Genomic DNA, 17,988 nt, shown 5'->3' on the forward strand with positions numbered 1-17,988 from the left:
TATTTGTGCTCATAGCATAGCACGTTCTGTGCCACACAACATGTTTGTCACATAAATCTTGTGCTGTCAATTGTCCAATTTTTTCGTTGAGTGCAATAAAGTCAGTGTTTCCAAACTGCGCTCTCAAACGAACCGCTGTTAGAAATTTGTCATACGTTGATTGCTTTTGGGACTGTGGGGGTTCCTTTAATTGTTCTTCTTTTGAAGTTTGACATTTGATGCACAGCTTGAAATTTAGTTCGGTACGTGCCCTTTTCTCCAGAGGTTCCGCTTCGGATGCCATTATTTACCTGCAAGTAGAAAAGAAAATACATGTTTAGAAATGGACACTTCATAAGCTGGTCAACTCTGATTTCATGGCAGATTGCACCCATGCATCCATTCCTGTGGTTACATTATTATGGCTCATGCCATGCAGTCTTCCATAGAACGATCAGGACAGATTTATTTTGCTGAAAAACAAATATACATAATCATTATTATAACCCAAATATTTGTGCACCGTTCATTGGGTATTTATATGGGTGTGCCATGCCATATGGCGCCAATTATACCTCATATTGGATGATTATTCACTTTATGCTTTGTGTTATTGATGATATAAGTACTTCAATGAATTCAGTGACCAAAAAAACCTATAGAACGATATACTGGACAACTGGTCTTTCTGTCTTCTACCGACTCCTCTCCGGCCTTGCTCCCCCAGCTCTCTCTGTGCTCTGTCCCCCAAATATTCCTACAGGTCGCACAAGATCTGCCAGCCACCCTCTGATGGTTAAACTGCCGAAATCTCGGCTCTCTGCTCACCTTCACTCTTTCATTCCTCTTTTCTCCCGCCTCTGGAACAAACTCCCACACTCACTTCAATCACACTCCTCCCTCCAGGTCTTCAAAACAGCTGTTCACCACCATCTCTTATCTTCCCCCATCCAAAACCTTGATCTTTTCTACCCCCACTAATTCACCCCAGATCCACCTTGTTTGAAATTCCAACTTCTTTCCTGGAAGTCTTGGCAGTGTCCATATGTTTTATACCTCTCCCACCCCCCCTCCCTTCTCATGCCTCCCACCCAAAGCCCTCTCCCTCCCACAGTTCTCTCGATGTCTCCATGTCTCTCGGTCCCTGCTCTCAAATGTTGTGTTTGTGTCCTTCCCCCTCTCTCCCCATCTTGTCTACCGCTCCCGATGTTATTTGTTTTATGTGTCTGTTTGTCTTTCTGTGTGATTAATGTTCGCTCTTTCACGAGCCTCGATCTTGTATACAAAAAAAAAAAAAAAAAAAAAAAAAAAAAAAACTATATCCATTACAAATGTCCAAAATAGTTGGCGATTAAGCGATTATCGTGTTAAATGGCCGCCATCTTGGATTTAGTGCGTATCCATGCTGGAAAAAATTGGAAACAGGTGGTTTTGAGTCCTATGTGATCTAAAGAAGTCAATAAGTACCAGTTTCAAGATTCTATATGAAAGTTTCACTCCCCTGTTAATTGCAACATAACCGCATACACTACATTGTTAGATATCGTATGTTCAAACTGTTACAGTGTAATTGTTAGTATGTTCACTGAACATTGTTAAATGGCCTTTGGTAATACAGCTACAGTGTAATCCACTATATCACACCATGTTGTTAGATTTCTTTAATTTAATATTGTCCTACATTGGAATACATTTTTTTTCACTTTAACTGGTCTTTAAATTATATTTGTGGTGCTGAAAACATGGTAACAGCAGCTTGGGGGTGACCAAAGTGTTCTATTCCAGTAACCGCTGGCAGCCATTTTGGAAAATGGCTGCCACTGTCATCAGAATGCCAATCTGCAATGCCCAATATTTATGGTGTATGTACGTATATTGTCCCGTCAAAGATTTTCGGTGCAAATCTTTCATACCTGTATTGAAAATCGCGTTAATTCGTGTCGTCTCGAGGTCTTGTACAGTGTACACTGTACAACCTTGAGGCTTTGTTTTTCTCTCAGCGCCTGTCGTTTGTGATCCAATAACTTTCGTTCTCTGTTTTCGCAGTCTTTCCACCCCAAAGCCTACTTCCTTATGTAAATCTCAACTCAAAAAAACAAAAAAAAAAAGACTACCTTCTCTGTGCTCATTCGTTTATTCATTCTTATTCGTTCGTTCGTTCTTCGACCACGTGTTTCTCCCCCATTTCCCCAGATAGATTGTCAAATTTCAATTCGTTATTTTATCGTCCATGTGATATTGTTTGATTATAGTTAGTTTTGGTTTGAATTTCCTGTAACTCGTAATTAATTAATCGTGTTCTGCTCCTCGTGTGTGGCCTTGTAGTTGTACCCCCGTCGGTGTTTTGTTAACTTAAGTGTGTTTTGCTTGGCTCTTGGTTTTTTCCCTTCTACCCCGAACATAATACTGTCTAACGTTCTAAATCCCCCCCCCCCCCCCCAAAAAACAAAAAAAAAAAAAAAAAAACATTTATTTTCTTTTCTCCACGTGTACTGTTGTCTCATCCTGTATTTTCTGTCCAGGTGTGCTGTTCGCCCCACCCCCATTATCTCCTTGCCATCCACCGTTTGTCCTGTTCACGTGACTCGTGGTGGTCCCTCTCGGCTCTCCCCCCGTTGGTATTTTTGTGCATATAAGATTGTTCATAGTTCTGTTTAAATATTTTTAAATATGTTTAACCTTTCCCCTTCTGTTTTTTATTCAGTGGTATATTACAACACGCTGTTTTTCTTCCTATTTAAAAGGCTTTTCTCAATTTCCTCTCCAACTCATTCCACTTCAAAAAAAAGAAATTCAATATCTTATACGTCTCCCTCACTACATGGTCTAAATGCACATTCATTCCATCCCTCCTCCATCATCCTGAACCGGATTGCTAACTTGAAAATCACAACAAACCCAATTTGTTATCAATGTTCGTCTTTCATTAATCATCCACTTTCTAAACTCCCCTCTTGCCCCTCCCATCCAAATCCCCCCCCTTGCACCTACACTCCGAAACTTCCCCCTTGCCCCACCACTCTTAAACTCCCCCCTTGCCCTTCCCCTCCTAAACTTCCCCTTTGCCCCTCCCCTCCTAATCCCCCCCCTTGCCCCTCCACTCCTGATCTCCCCCCTTTCCCCTTCCCTCCAAAACTCCCCCCTTGCCCCTCCCCTCCTAAACTCCCCCCTCACTCCTCCCCTTCAAAACTCCCCCCCAATCCCTCCCATTCAATTCTCCCCCCATACCATTCCTCTCCAATTCTCTCTCCTCCCCCCTCCTCCTCCAAGCTGCCTCCTCCCCACTTCGTCTCCCTTCTATCTCATACCTCCACCCCCCCAAACCTTCTACTTTCCTCTGCCCCCCCTCAAACAACCCCTCACTGTGCCGCATCCCTTCACCAGCAAACCTTTCATCTTCCTCATCCTTCCCTTTCTTGGAACTCTTCTGCAACATCTGAAACACTATCAACTGCTCTCCCTACCTCCCCCTCTCATCCTTCATCTTACCCTACTCCTCCCCTCCCCTGTCCTGTACCCGATGCTCCCCCTCTCTCTTCATTAACGGTATGGACCTCAAACATCCGGGGCCTTCGCTCAAACCTGACTGATCTCTCCATACAGGTTGCTTCTGACAATCCAGACTTGATCTGCTTAACAGAGACTTTCCTCCTTCAAGATGTCTCTGATTCCTTAATATCTCTTCCTGGTTACTCCCTCCTCCAGTATGATAGACCTGAGCCTCGGCCTGGTGGTGGGGTGGCTATCTTTGTCAAAAACTCTCTTCCTCACTCTCCTTGCACTGCTCTCCTTCCTCCTCACCCGCAGGAGTACCTCTGGTTACGGCTTCCTCTCCGCTCCCACCTTTTGTTCATATGTGTTCTGTACCGTCCCCCAAACAGTGATGACTCCATCTACATTTCAATGTCTGACAACATGGACCAACTTCTATCCACTCATCCCAACTCTCTCTTCCTCATATGTGGTGACTTCAACTGTCATCATGCCACCTGGTTGGGTGTGGGTTCCTCTCTCACTAGTCATGGCACCTCAGCAAAGGACTTCTGTGACTCACTGGGATTGACACAATCTGTCAATTTCCCGACCCGGATCTCAGCCAATGGAGTATCTTCTCTTCTAGACTTGGTTATGACAAACTTCCCTGCTAATGTCTGCTGCTCTTCTTCTGCTCCAATCGGTTCTTCTGATCATGTGCTTGTCAAAGTGGACATCTCTCTGGCCATTCTCAGAGAGCCTCCTCAGCGTCCACGAGTCTGGCATTTCACTCAGGCCGACTGGGACGGTCTTCAAGCAGCCATCAATCGTCTGGATTGGTCTCCCATCTCCACTGCCTCTGACATCAATTCTTCCTGGGAATTCTTCCAAAGCAAACTGATCTCTCTCATGCACAGATTTATCCCATCTCGCCTTCAATTGTCTTACCTTTCCTCCCGTCCATGGTACACTGAATCTTGTGGTGAGGCAGTTGCCCTGAAACAACTTGCCTTTGCCTCTTGGAAGGCTAATCCAACTGAAGGAAATCTCAGTTCCTTCCACCAAGCTCGGAACAAGTGTGTGTCTACCCTCAGGAGTGCCAGGAAGCACTATCTCTCCTCACTCAAGAATGAATTCTCAAACCTGTCTCCTTCCTCCAAATCCTGGTGGCGTCTGGTCAAATCCGTTTCTGGTGTTTGTTCCCCCTCCATCCCCTCCCTTACCTCAAATGGCCACACAGTTGACATCGCACGTGACAAAGCCGAATGCCTCAACTCTGTGTTCGCCTCGAAATCCTTAGTCCCAAACCCATCTCTCTCTGTTCCCACCTTTCCCAGTCGAACCCAACTGCTCCTGGACTCTGTGTCCTTCTCTCCTGACAAGGTGGAGGAGTTTTTGTCAAACCTCGACTCTGATTCTGCAACTGGACCAGACGGCATCAGCCCACGGGTCCTAAAATCCTGCTCTGCCGCTCTATCTCACCCTCTCTCTGTTCTTTTCACCCTATCTTTTGCTCAAGGTCATCTGCCAGCATCCTGGAAATCAGCTAACATTACCGCTTTACACAAAAAAGGTGCAAAAACAGATCCTTGCAACTACAGACCAATCAGCCTGCTCCCAATTATCAGCAAAGTCATGGAATCCATCATTGCTTCGGATATGAAATCTTTCCTCTTCTCCAATGGCTTGATCTCTGATCATCAATTTGGTTTCAGACCAGGTCACTCTACTCTGGACATGCTGCTTCTGCTGTCTCAACAATGGATGGAGGTCCTCAATGCCAAACAGGAAATCAGAGCTGTCTCCCTTGACATATCAAGGGCCTTTGATACGGTCTGGCACCCAGCTCTGCTCACCAAACTCTCCTCCTATGGTATCCATGGAAATCTCCATGCATGGCTTGCGGACTTCCTCACTGGTCGTAGTCAACGTGTGGCCCTGAATGGATTTCTCTCATCTCCCCTTCCTGTTCAGGCTGGAGTTCCCCAAGGAAGTGTGCTGGGCCCTGTGCTTTTTCTGGTCTTTATCAATGATCTCTCTGACTCTCTGGAAAATCCTCTCTATCTCTTTGCTGATGACTCCACTCTCTGCCGCTCCATTCCTCTTCCCTCAGATCGGCAGTCTGCAGCCTCCTCACTCTCTGAAGACCTGGACAAAATCACAGACTGGTCAAACAAGTGGAACATGTCTTTCAATCCTGCCAAATCTCACTCTCTTACTATGTCTCTCCGAAAAGATCGACTGGACAACCCTCCCATCTACTTTCTCAACAATCCTCTCCAAGAAGTTCTGTCACTCAAGCTTTTGGGTCTCACTATCTGCCATGATCTTTCTTGGGAAAACCACATTTCCAAGCTGGCCTCCAAAGCCAGTCGCCGACTGGGCATCCTCCGTCGTGCGAAGTCCTTCCTCGGCACACCTGAGCTCCTCACCACATACAAGGCTTTCATCCGCAGCTCAATGGAATACTGTTCTCCCCTATAGGCTGGTGCTCCTGCCTCACACCTGGCTCGGCTTCACGCTGTTGAATCCAAAGCTTTCAAAATCATTGGAATCTCCCGCGATGAAGCTATCTCTGAGGGCCTTTCACTCACTCACCGCAGGCAGGTAGGTGGTCTTTCTGTCTTCTACCGACTCCTCTCCGGCCTTGCTCCCCCAGCTCTCTCTGTGCTCTGTCCCCCAAATATTCCTACAGGTCGCACAAGATCTGCCAGCAACCCTCTGATGGTTAAACTGCCGAAATCTCGGCTCTCTGCTCACCTTCACTCTTTCATTCCTCTTTTCTCCCGCCTGTGGAACAAACTCCCACACTCCCTTCAATCCCTCTCCTCCCTCCAGGTCTTTAAAACAGCTGTTCACCACCATCTCTTATCTTCCCCCATCCATAACCTTGATCTTTTCTACCCCCACTAATTCACCCCAGATCCACCTTGTTTGAAATTCCAACTTATTTCCTGGAAATCCTGGCAGTGTCCATATGTTTATACCTCTCCCACCCCCCCCCCCTTCACATGCCTCCCCCCCTTCACATGCCTCCCCCCCTTCACATGCCTCCCCCCCAAAGCCCTCTCCCTCCCACAGATCTCTCGATGTCTCCATGTCTCTCGGTCCCTGCTCTCAAATGTTGTGTTTGTGTCCTTCCCCCTCTCTCCCCATCTTGTCTACCGCTCCCGATGTTATTTGTTTTATGTGTCTGTTTGTCTTTCTGTGTGATTAATGTTCGCTCTTTCACGAGCCTCGATCTTGTATACAAAAAAAAAAAAAAAAAAAAAAAAAAAAATCCAGATTCATTCAACATATATTAAGCTATAAATGTAGAAAATCTGGCGCTTCTATCACAAAAATGAACGATTTTTTAGCTATGCCGCCTCACTATCTGGAGTTGACATTTTGGTGATGTAAAGCTTGCATGACCACATTTGATTCGGCACTGTCAAAGGCTTTTCGGAGTGGTCTTAGTGGTCAAAACCTCAAGAAAGAACGGAGTTCAGCGAATGATGCAGACAGTGGAAAATTGGCCAAAATAGCTTATAAGTTAAAAAGGTCTTACTTTGGATGTATCACTATATTAGGTTATTAGTCCCCTACCGGTGTACACTGGAGGGGACTATAGGTTTGCACGCCGTCCCTCCGTCTGTCAGTCTGTCCCTCCGTCTGTCAGTCTGTCCGTCCGTCACGCAAAGAACACTTTTCCGGACTTTTTTTCTAAACGCTTAATGGTAATGATTTCAAACTTGGCACATGGTTTCCTCATGATAAGTTACAGATCGAGTTCGAACTTCACGACGTTTCGATCATTTTTGACAAAGTTATGGCAAAGTTATGTTTATCCTTAACTCAGTGCCATTTTAAGTTTTAATTTCCTTTAAAAAAGATTTTCTCTGCAATAATAGGACCAATTGAGATCAAATTTTCAACCTAGGGGGGACTCGGTCTGTATAATATTTTAATGGTAATTATGATGTCACAGGTCACGTGGTTCGGCCGCCATATTGTTTTTCGTGAAAACACAAAAACCCCTTTTTCTCTGCAACGGCTGAACAGATCGAGGCCAAACTTTGCAGGCAGAATCGCATACCCATGACGAACAAAAAAGTCAGCGAGAATGACGTCATGCGTCACATGGTTTCAGAGTTATGACGTTTTTAAGCATGAACCTTTAAAACCGAGCTCCTCCGTCATTTTTATACAATCGAGGGGAAACTTCACAGATCTGTTCAGCATGTCAGTCTACTAAAATGCCATTTTGGAATTTGCAATAGGGCACGTGGTTTGCCGCATATCGTTAATTAAATGAATTTTTTTTTTTTTAAATGGATATCTCTTGTTTATTCTAGAGTTCTCCTCAAGCCGCACCGCGCACCCTCAGCCTCGTCTGCGAACATCAAAAGCGTGACACCGCGTGCTTTCGGGAGGGGCAGAGCCAAGCCGAGCAACATTTATATATATACACATCGATCATTGATCGTGAACCGGAAAATATAATAAATTACTGATATTTAGCGACTCGAAAGGTTCTTTATCAACAACCTATTTTGTCGTGCTTCTGCTGACCTGTCTGCAAGGTGTATAAATCGAAGTCCCGAGTGCGAATCACAGGTGAGCCCGTCCTGAGGTAATTAGCGATTGGGACGATTCAGAACCTGTGGGTAAATAACCCTTGGTAATTTCCCCAACAGTTTTCCGGACGACAGACTGCCGGTAGGGGACATGTATTGCAGCACAATACTCAGAATGCTTGTTGTTTCAGCCATTTGAGCTTACAGTGAGGATGCATGGGGCTACTGATGAGGACGACCATTTTAGCCTTGATTATAATTGTTGTGAGGAACAGGTTTATGTAAAAATTGTGTTTTTTAACCACATCATAGGAGGAAGCTGAGCTGCGCAGTGATGGAACAAAGTCAACTATCAAGCCGAGCCAGATGTCAGTTGCTCGAATCACATGTGTACGAGGCCAGGGACCCAATAAAGGCACTCCATTTATTGATGACTACATTTCCACGCAAGAGCAGGTCTGTAAAAATGCCAGCTCTTTAAACATGTCCTGCAGACATGTTCCACATAAAAAATCAAGAACGGCATTCAGCAGAGCGTATACCACCGCCAGGCTGAACAGTTTGTTTTGTATTCCACTGATAGGCCAGATCTGCATCCAGACCTGAACCAAAATCGAATCAGCTTGTTCTTGTCACTTACCCAACTAATCCACCAAGTTTTGTCATAATCATCCACCACAAATGTTTGGGATATTGTGCTATATATAGTTTATGGCCCGATCTCTCCATGGTGACGAATCAGTTAAAATTGATAATATCCGGATCCAGATCCAGATTTTCACCAAAATCGAATAAATTTGTCCTTGTTACATACCCAACCTGTCCACCAACTGTCATCCAAATCTGTCCATATTTTTTGAAATATCATACTCACAGACAGACAGACAAACAGGGGTGAAAACATAACCTCAGTCCACCTTCGGTGGCTGAGGTAATAGCTTTGTAAAATTTGTGTCTTAGTTTCTCCCTCGAATCTTTTTGAAATAGAAAACGACAGGTGTAATGTTTAACTCGTCACCATCTTTAAATTTCCAAAAAGAGGACACCAAGGACAACAAAAAAGAAAAGAAAAGAAGGGGTGTATGATATCTGCATCAGTATATACCAACTTGTGTTGTATTAATGTGATATGTTAATATATATATGGTCTCGATTGGACATCGTTCTGACGATCACTGGAGCGGATCGACTTTGGCTTGAAGCCGGAATCAACTTTGGCTTGAAGCCGGGAAAGAGTCAACGACTTTGGCTTGATGCCGGAATAGAGGCATTGGGGAATGTTGTTGTTTCACTCACTTGGAGCACAATGAGTTATATATTACGAAACTGATGGTACCATCATAGGATATATATTGATTGTACTTTTGATTACTATTATTGTTGTACTGTTATTCTTGTGTGATCTTAATACAATATTTGTTTGTTGGTAACAATTGGTGTGGCTTCACCATTGATCTTTGACATACAGAATAACACATTTTTCTGCCGTGACTCCTCTCGGGGCTCGGAGGTACACCGTGACTAGGGGGTTTGGGAGGAGCACGTAACAGAAATTGGGGGCTCGTCCGGGATAGAATTCCCGAACATCCTCGTCCGGGATAGAATTCCCTAACATTCCCAAAATTCCCAACTTTGGAATTTTTTCTATCATTCCCAAATTTTTCAAAAATATTGGAAAATTTTTGTGTGAAGGTTAACAGGTGTTAACTAATAGTCACCATGGTGTTTGATGCAGAAATGTTTGCGGCGTCCCCTAAAGAAGCACAGTTCCAAGTGTTACATATTTATGTGAATGTATGTGAATTACCATTCAGGTCTTTGCTTATCCATGTGTAGTAGATTAAGGGTTGTTGTGGTTGGAGGGTCAGGAGCCCTTCTGAAAAAGTGTCCGGAAACGGAAGTGACCGGAAACGGAAGAAGAAAAGACACGAGGAAGAAAAGCGACGATTATTCTTCTTCCTCGCCCCGCTCCGACGAAAGGTGGGATCGACCTTGCGCCGCGTGGAAAAGCGGCGTTCCGAAGCCCGTCTGGCGAGAGGAGTTACCGGGACGTGTACCTACCCGGTGGAGACGTCAAGTTGACGTGGGGCCGTGCATCGACCCCGCGTCTGGCACCGTTCGCGGCACCGTCTAAAAAGACGCGTACGGGTCGCACGTTGGGGCCTAACACGCGTTGCAAGCGGCGTGGGGCTTTTGGGCTTGCTTTACCGTACCCGCTTCGCGTGGCCACGAGGGGCTGCAGCCGGGGTGCCTGATACGATACCTGCCCGGTGGAAACACGTCCACCCGGGGTTCGTTCAACCGCCCGAGTGCGGCGACGCCGACCATCATCTTGGTCAGGAGGGGCCCAGAGACATTGTGAGGGGCAGAGACCAAAAGGGGGTCGTGAGTACCAAAAGGGGACACACACATATAAGATGGCCATCTTAATCATATAGGGAATTGATTGTGGATTGGGAATTGTTGATGGTTGTTTGTTGTTGATTGCTCGGGGAATATATCCGTGATTGTATCCTTGAAATTGTATGATATCCTTACCCTGGAAATATATCATTGAACATCAGTTTCTCTTGGGTGGAATTCACAGGGATTGCGTTGCAAAAGCGCATATATAATACTACTTTCTGGCGAAGGTCCTCTCACGGTCCGGGGGTCACCGAGACCAGGTAGTCACCGAGGGGACCACGTAACAGAATTGGGGGCTCGTCCAAATTACGATTTGCGGATTCGCAATTGGGTCTACGTCCGGGATCTAAAAGTGTATTTGTATAAAATAATAAAATAATATTTTTATTAATAAAAATTTATTAATTAAGTATTAATTGGTAAATTTTTGGGGAAATTGGGGTAAAGTCTTGGGTGAAGGTTAACAGGTGTTAACGATAGTCACCATGGCGTTTGTGGCACAGAACTTTGTGGTAACACCGAGTGAGGCACAGTTCCGAGCGTTACTAAAGTCGGACCTCTTGAAATTGGCCAAACATTTTAACTTGGAGGTCCGAACTAATTTGAGGAAGGCAGAGTTGCAGGCCACGGTGATACAATCTATGGTGGGATTAGGAACATGGGTCGAGTTAGCCTGGGAGTGGCTACCCGAAGAACCAGAAGACGTTGAGCTCTGGAAACTGGAGTTGCAATTACGGAGCCAGGAACGGATCAAAGAAGAAGAAAGGAAAGCAGAAAAGGAAAGAGCAGAAGAAGAAAGGAAAGCAGAAAAGGAAAGATCAGAAGAGGAAAGGAAAGCAGAAGAGAGGAGAGAAGAGAAACCAGCAGAGGAAAGGAGAGTGGAACGAGAACTCCAGGAAAGGTTAAAAGAAGAAGAAAGGAAAGCAGAAGCGAGGAGAGAAGAGAAACAAGCAGAGGAAAGGAGAGTGGAACGAGAACTCCAGGAAAGGTTAGAAGGGAGAAAAGCAGAGGAGAGGAGAGCTGCAAGGGACCTCGAAGCAGAGGAGAGAAAAGCGGAAAGGGAATTAAAGGAACGTGACATGGAGCTTCAGCAAGAAATCAAATTCAAGGAGCTGGAGTTAATGAGAGAACGGGGAGAGGCACCACCCTTGCTGACGGGGTCGACACCTAACCAGAAAACCTGGGATGTGGGCAGACATGAGGCTGGTTCCACCGTTCAGTGAAAAGGAAGTCGCGAAATTTTTTCCACACTTTGAGAAAGTGGCTCGACAATTAAATTGGCCGGAGGAGGCCTGGACCATACTCGTGCAAAGTGTGCTGGTGGGGAAAGCTCAGGAAATTTATTCGGCGCTACCAATGGACCAATGTGCAGATTATGAGGTACTGAAGAAGCACATCCTCAAAGCCTATGAGTTGGTTCCGGAAGCTTACAGGCAAAAATTCAGGAATGCCAGGAAGAGGGAGAGTGAGACCCATGTGGAGTTTGCCAGAGTGAAAGAAAACATGTTTGATCGGTGGTGTGAGTCAAAAGGAGTCGGGAAAGACTTCGAAACATTGCGGGACTTGATCCTGGTGGAGGAATTCCAGCAGTGTGTCCACGAGGACATCAAAGTGTACCTGCAGGAAAAGAAAGTACCAAAGTTGTGGGACGCAGCCACCATGGCAGATGATTATGCCTTAACCCACCGAATAGGGGTCCACGAACCTAACTCCTCGCCTAGATCTCCACAGGGGAGGTGGGGAACAGCAGGTGCGGAGAACGACCATACATGGCGGCGGCCTCGAGAGGATTATGGGGACAACGCGGATACCCCACCTGTTCGAAATCAGAGGGATGCGGGCCCAAGACAAACTTATAGTTCGGGGGGCCCGAGGCAGACCACGAGTTTTTCCTCTGGGCCTACTTGCGCTTTTTGCAAGAAACCTGGACACTTGATGTCCAGTTGTTACCGCATGAAAAGGGAAGACCCAGAGCGGAGTCCGACTATTACGACTCCAAATGCAATGGCCATTGTGAGAAATCGCCATCAAAAGGGTTACCAACCATTTATTTCAGAGGGGTTTGTGTCACTGGATGGAGCCTCGACTAACCGGAGACCGGTTAGGATATTGAGGGACACAGGAGCACATCAATCTTTAATGCTTGAAGGCATTTTGCCATGGTCCGAGGAGACGGCAACGGGGGATAGTGTTCGTTTACAGGGGATCGGGGGCGGTGTTAGTGCTCCACTTCATGTCATCCATTTGGAGTCCGATTTGGTGTCAGGACCGGTCACCGTCGGTTTACAAGCCACGCTTCCTGTAGAGGGTGTATCTGTGGTTATCGGGAATGATTTGGCCGGGGGTCAAGTTTATGGTAACCTGAGGGTTGGTAAAGAGCCCAGCAGGGAAAATAACACCACACCAGCTCGGGATGGCGACAAAAGTGCCAAGTTATTTGTAGGGGGACTGAACTTCAAAACAGAGGAAGAAGTTCTGACCTCTGTCTTCAACAGATATGGGCCGCTGGTGGAAGTGCGGTTGGTAAGAGACAGGGAAACGCAACAGTCAAGAGGGTTCGGCTTTGTCACGTTTGCCAGCACAAAAGACGCCGGAGAGGCAGAGAAGAATTGGAATGGCAAGGATTTGGAGGGTCGGACCATAACAGTAGGGAAGGCATTTCGTAGGCGTCGAGAGGTCTACAGGAGAGGACAACTGGGCGGTAGTTTTGGTGGTGGCCGCAATCAATATTATTATAGAGGCTCCCTGAGTTACGGCAGCTCCCGAAGGAAGGATTGTCAAAGTAGTGGCCGAGAAGGAGACCGCTATTCATGGGACTACAGGGACAAGCGGTCCCACCATAATTATTAGGGAAGTTCTGAGAAGTTGAAGCACTGAATGCGGCGGAGCCGCCGAGCCGCCGAGCCAAGATTCCTACACGGATTAACCGTGAACGCCGTTCCTAAAGGCGTCCATGTAGTGAACTTTCATGCACGGACTAACCGTGAACTCCACGTTCCTCAAGGCGCCCATGTAGAGAACTTTCCTGCACGGACTAACCGTGAACTCCACGTTCCTAAAGGCATCCATGTAGTGAATACTCGGCTTGGCCTCCCGGAAAAAGTGCTATCGAGTTGCTTAACTTTGGATCTTTGCTCAACCCCTTAACCTTCATTCACAAGAAACTGACGGTCAAAGTCAGAGGGTCATGAGATGGAGTTTGGCTTGGCAGGAGTCCAACGGGAAATTGAACCTGTAAAGGGCAGGGACAAGGTCGTTGCTGGTGCTTAGTCCAGAGTGAGTAATCTGGGGGGGGTTGTGGTGAAATTTTGGTTGCTTTATTTTTAAGTGATAACTGTGCCCGGGGGGAACGGATAATGTGGTTGGGGGTTGAGTTATCTGGTTGGTTTATCCAAGTTGGCCGGCAAAGAAAGTTTTCGCTGGGTTCAAACTTTCTTTCTTGAAGGGGGGGAGTGTTACATATTTATGTGAATGTATGTGAATTACCATTCAGGTCTTTGCTTATCCATGTGTAGTAGATTAAGGGTTGTTGTGGTTGGAGGGTCAGGAGCCCTTCTGAAAAAGTGTCCGGAAACGGAAGTGACCGGAAACGGAAGAAGAAAAGACACGAGGAAGAAAAGCGATGATTATTCTTCTTCCTCGCCCCGCTCCGACGAAAGGTGGGATCGACCTTGCGCCGCGTGGAAAAGCGGCGTTCCGAAGCCCGTCTGGCGAGAGGAGTTACCGGGACGTGTACCTACCCGGTGGAGACGTCAAGTTGACGTGGGGCCGTGCATCGACCCCGCGTCTGGCACCGTTCGCGGCACCGTCTAAAAAGACGCGTACGGGTCGCACGTTGGGGCCTAACACGCGTTGCAAGCGGCGTGGGGCTTTTGGGCTTGCTTTACCGTACCCGCTTCGCGTGGCCACGAGGGGCTGCAGCCGGGGTGCCTGATACGATACCTGCCCGGTGGAAACACGTCCACCCGGGGTTCGTTCAACCGCCCGAGTGCGGCGACGCCGACCATCATCTTGGTCAGGAGGGGCCCAGAGACATTGTGAGGGGCAGAGACCAAAAGGGGGTCGTGAGTACCAAAAGGGGACACACACATATAAGATGGCCATCTTAATCATATAGGGAATTGATTGTGGATTGGGAATTGTTGATGGTTGTTTGTTGTTGATTGCTCGGGGAATATATCCGTGATTGTATCCTTGAAATTGTATGATATCCTTACCCTGGAAATATATCATTGAACATCAGTTTCTCTTGGGTGGAATTCACAGGGATTGCGTTGCGAAAGCGCATATATAATACTACTTTCTGGCGAAGGTCCTCTCACGGTCCGGGGGTCACCGAGACCAGGTAGTCACCGAGGGGACCACGTAACACCAAGCGTTAAAAAGATCGGAACTCTTGATATTGGCAAAACATTTTAACTTGGAGGTCTGAGCTCATATGAAGAAAGCAGAGATGCAGACATTGGTGGTAGAATCTCTGGTGGGACAAGGAACATGGACAGAGGTAGCCTTGGATTGGTTACCCGAGGAAAAACAAAATGTGGAGCTCCGGAAAATGGAGATGCAACTGCAGAGCCAGGAAAGGTTAAAAGAGTTGGAATGGAAAGCTGAGGAAAGAAGAGTAGCGGAAAGGATAGCTGAAAGAGAACTCGAGGAGAGAAGAGCAGAGGAAAGGAGAGCTGAAAGGGAACTCGAGGAAAGAAGAGTAGAACAGGAACAAGAACTTGAGGAGAGAAGAACAGAGGAAAGGAGAGCTGAAGAAGAAAGAAGAGCAGGGGAAAGAGCAGAGGAAAGGAGAGCCGAAAGGGAGTTAAAGGAACGTGACATGGAGTATCAGAAGGAGCTTAAACTCAAGGAGCTGGAATTAATGGGAGAACGGAGAGAAGTCGTATCCATGCTGGCTGGTTCGACAACTAGTCAGAACACTTGGGATGTTGGTAGGCATGTGAGGCTGGTTCCACCCTTCAATGAAAAGGAGGTAGCCAAGTTTTTTTTACACTTTGAGAAAGTGGCTCAAATGCTAAAATGGCCTGTGTGGTCCTGGACTATGTTAGTGCAAAGTGTTTTGGTGGGTAAAGCTCAAGATATCTATTCGGCTTTACCGATTGACCAATGTGCAGATTATGAGATAGTGAAGAAAACAATTCTCAAAGCCTATGAATTTGTCCCTGAAGCTTACCGGCAAAAATTCAGGAATGCCAGGAAGAGGGAGAGTGAGACCCATGTGGAGTTTGCCAGAATGAAGGAGAGCATGTTTGATCGGTGGTGTGATTCGAGGGGGATTGGGAAAGACTTCAAACTGTTGCGACAATTGATCTTGGTGGAGGAATTCAAACAGTGTGTCCACGCGGACTTTGGAGTGCATCTGGATGAAAAGAAAGTGCCAGGGTTGTGTAAGGCAGCAACCGTGGCAGATGACTATGCCTTGACACACAGGATGGGGTTCCACAAACCTAACTTCCCGCCTGGAGTGAACCGGGGGAGTTATGGTAAATCAGGGGCGGAGAACAATTATTCATGGAGGCGGCCGAGAGATGACTATGAGGACAAATCTGATACCGCGACTTTTAGGGATCAGAAGACTACAGTTCCAAGACAGACTTATCTTCCGGGGGGCCCGAGGCAGACCTCGAGTTTTTCCTCCGGGCCTACTTGCGCTTTTTGCAAGAAACCTGGGCATTTGATGTCCCAATGTTACGCCCTGAAAAGGAAAAATCAGGAGCGGAGTCAAACTAGTGCAACTCCGAATGCATTGGCAAATGCCAGAAATCGGCCTTGGAGGACAGTGCCTTGTGAAGGTTCCCATGCCAAAGTTACGGCATCACAGAACGACCTTTTTCAAGAGGGTTACAAACGTTTTATTTCAGAGGGGTTTGTGTCACTGGATGGAGACTTGACCAACCAGAGACCTGTTAGGGTATTGAGGGACACAGGAGCACATCAATCTTTGATGCTTGAGGGCATTTTGCCATTGTCAGAGAAGACGGCAACTGGTGTTAGTGTTCTTTTACAGGGGGTTGGTGGCTATGTTAAAGCTCCATTCATGTCATCCATTTGAAGTCTGATTTGGTGTCAGGACCGGTCACCATAGGTTTACAAGCCACTCTTCCGGTAGAGGGAATCTCTTTTATTATTGGGAATGATTTGGCCGGTGGTCGAGTTTCTGGTAATCCAATGTTGGTTGTAAAGCCCAGTATGGAAAATAACACCGCACAGTTAGAGCAGGAGATTCCGGGTATCTTTCCATCCTGTGCAGTGACTCGTGCTATGGGTAGGAAGCGCTCTGAAGGGAAGGAGAAGGAAGGCGATGTGGATTTGGGTTCCTTAGAGGTATTGGAGGAAAATTCGGAAAGAGGTAATAGGAAAGGGAGTGACATCAAGGAACTTAAGGAAAAGGTGGCGTCTGGAACCAAAGAGGAAATGAAGTGTCTGTCGGAGACATCTGGGAACAAGGTTGAGCAAACAGTGCTGGTCTGAAAGAGACTTGTTGAAGAACAACACGGAGATTCGGAGATCCGGAGTTTAATTGGTAAAGCCGTTACAGAGGAAGAGGCTATGAAGATACCTGTTGGTTACTTCAGGAAAGGGGAAATACTCATGAGAAAATGGAGACCACAGGAGGTGCCAGCAAATGATGAGTGGAAAGTTCATGACCAAATTGTGGTGCCACCGCCGGACCGGAAGGAGATATTGAGTTTGGCGCATGAGACACCTTTGGCAGGGCACCTTGGAGTGAACAAGACCTGTGACAGAATATTGGTACATTTTTTCTGGCCAGGATTGCGACGTGATGTGGCGGAGTTCTGCAAATCTTGCCATTCTTGCCAGCTGGTGGGAAAACCTAATCAGAAAGTCCCATCCGCACCTTTAAAACCCATTCCAGCTTTTGAAGAGCCATTCAGCCGTGTCATTATTGACTGTGTAGGCCCTTTACCTAAAACTAAGGCTGGACATCAGTATTTGTTGACCATCATGTGCGCTTCCACAAGGTTCCCAGAGATAGTGCCTCTTAGAAAAATTACTGCGGCAGTTATTGCAAAGGCCTTGATTACATTTTTCACTTTGGTTGGCCTACCTAAGGTCATCCAGTCTGATCAGGGTTCCAATTTCATGTCAACACTTTTTCAGCAAGTGGTACACCTGTTGGGAGTGGAGCAAGTAAGATCAAGTACTCACCATCCCGAGAGCCAAGGGGCCTTGGAAAGATTTCACCAGACATTGAAGAATATGATCAGAACGTATTGTTTTGAATGTGACAAGGATTGGGATGAAGGAATACCCTTATTGTTGTTTGCTACGGGGGAATCTGTTCAGGAGTCATTGGGGTTCAGTCATTTTGAACTTGTGTTTTGACATGCAGTGCGAGGACCATTGAAATTGGTGAAAGAACAGTGGCGACAGGAGGAGTCACAGTCAACAGTGGTGGAGTATGTGTCAAGGGTTAGGCACAGATTGGCAAAGGCTTATGAAGTTGCGAGAAGAAACTTGAAAGTGAAACAGGATAAAATGAAAGTGAGACATGACAAGAAATCTCAGATAAGAAATTTCAGTCCTGAGGACCGAGTGTTAG

At 46.5% G+C, this 17,988-nt stretch overlaps 1 protein-coding gene across 4 annotated transcripts in view; it reads left to right on the forward strand.

Annotated features, from left to right (window-relative positions):
- PAN2 (poly(A) specific ribonuclease subunit PAN2) overlaps positions 1-17,988 on the forward strand; it is a 214,842-nt gene that overhangs the window by 179,431 nt on the left and 17,423 nt on the right. For all 4 annotated transcript variants that reach the window (XM_068122476.2, XM_068122481.2, XM_068122478.2 and 1 more), the window contains exon 26: positions 8,325-8,468. In XM_068122476.2, coding sequence (XP_067978577.2) covers positions 8,325-8,468 — 144 coding nt within the window. The remainder of the gene's footprint in view (positions 1-8,324; positions 8,469-17,988) is intronic.

The sequence above is a fragment of the Myxine glutinosa genome, chromosome 7 (assembly GCF_964187855.1).
Source record: "Myxine glutinosa chromosome 7, kmMyxGlut1.1, whole genome shotgun sequence".
Lineage (NCBI taxonomy): Eukaryota > Metazoa > Chordata > Myxini > Myxiniformes > Myxinidae > Myxine > Myxine glutinosa.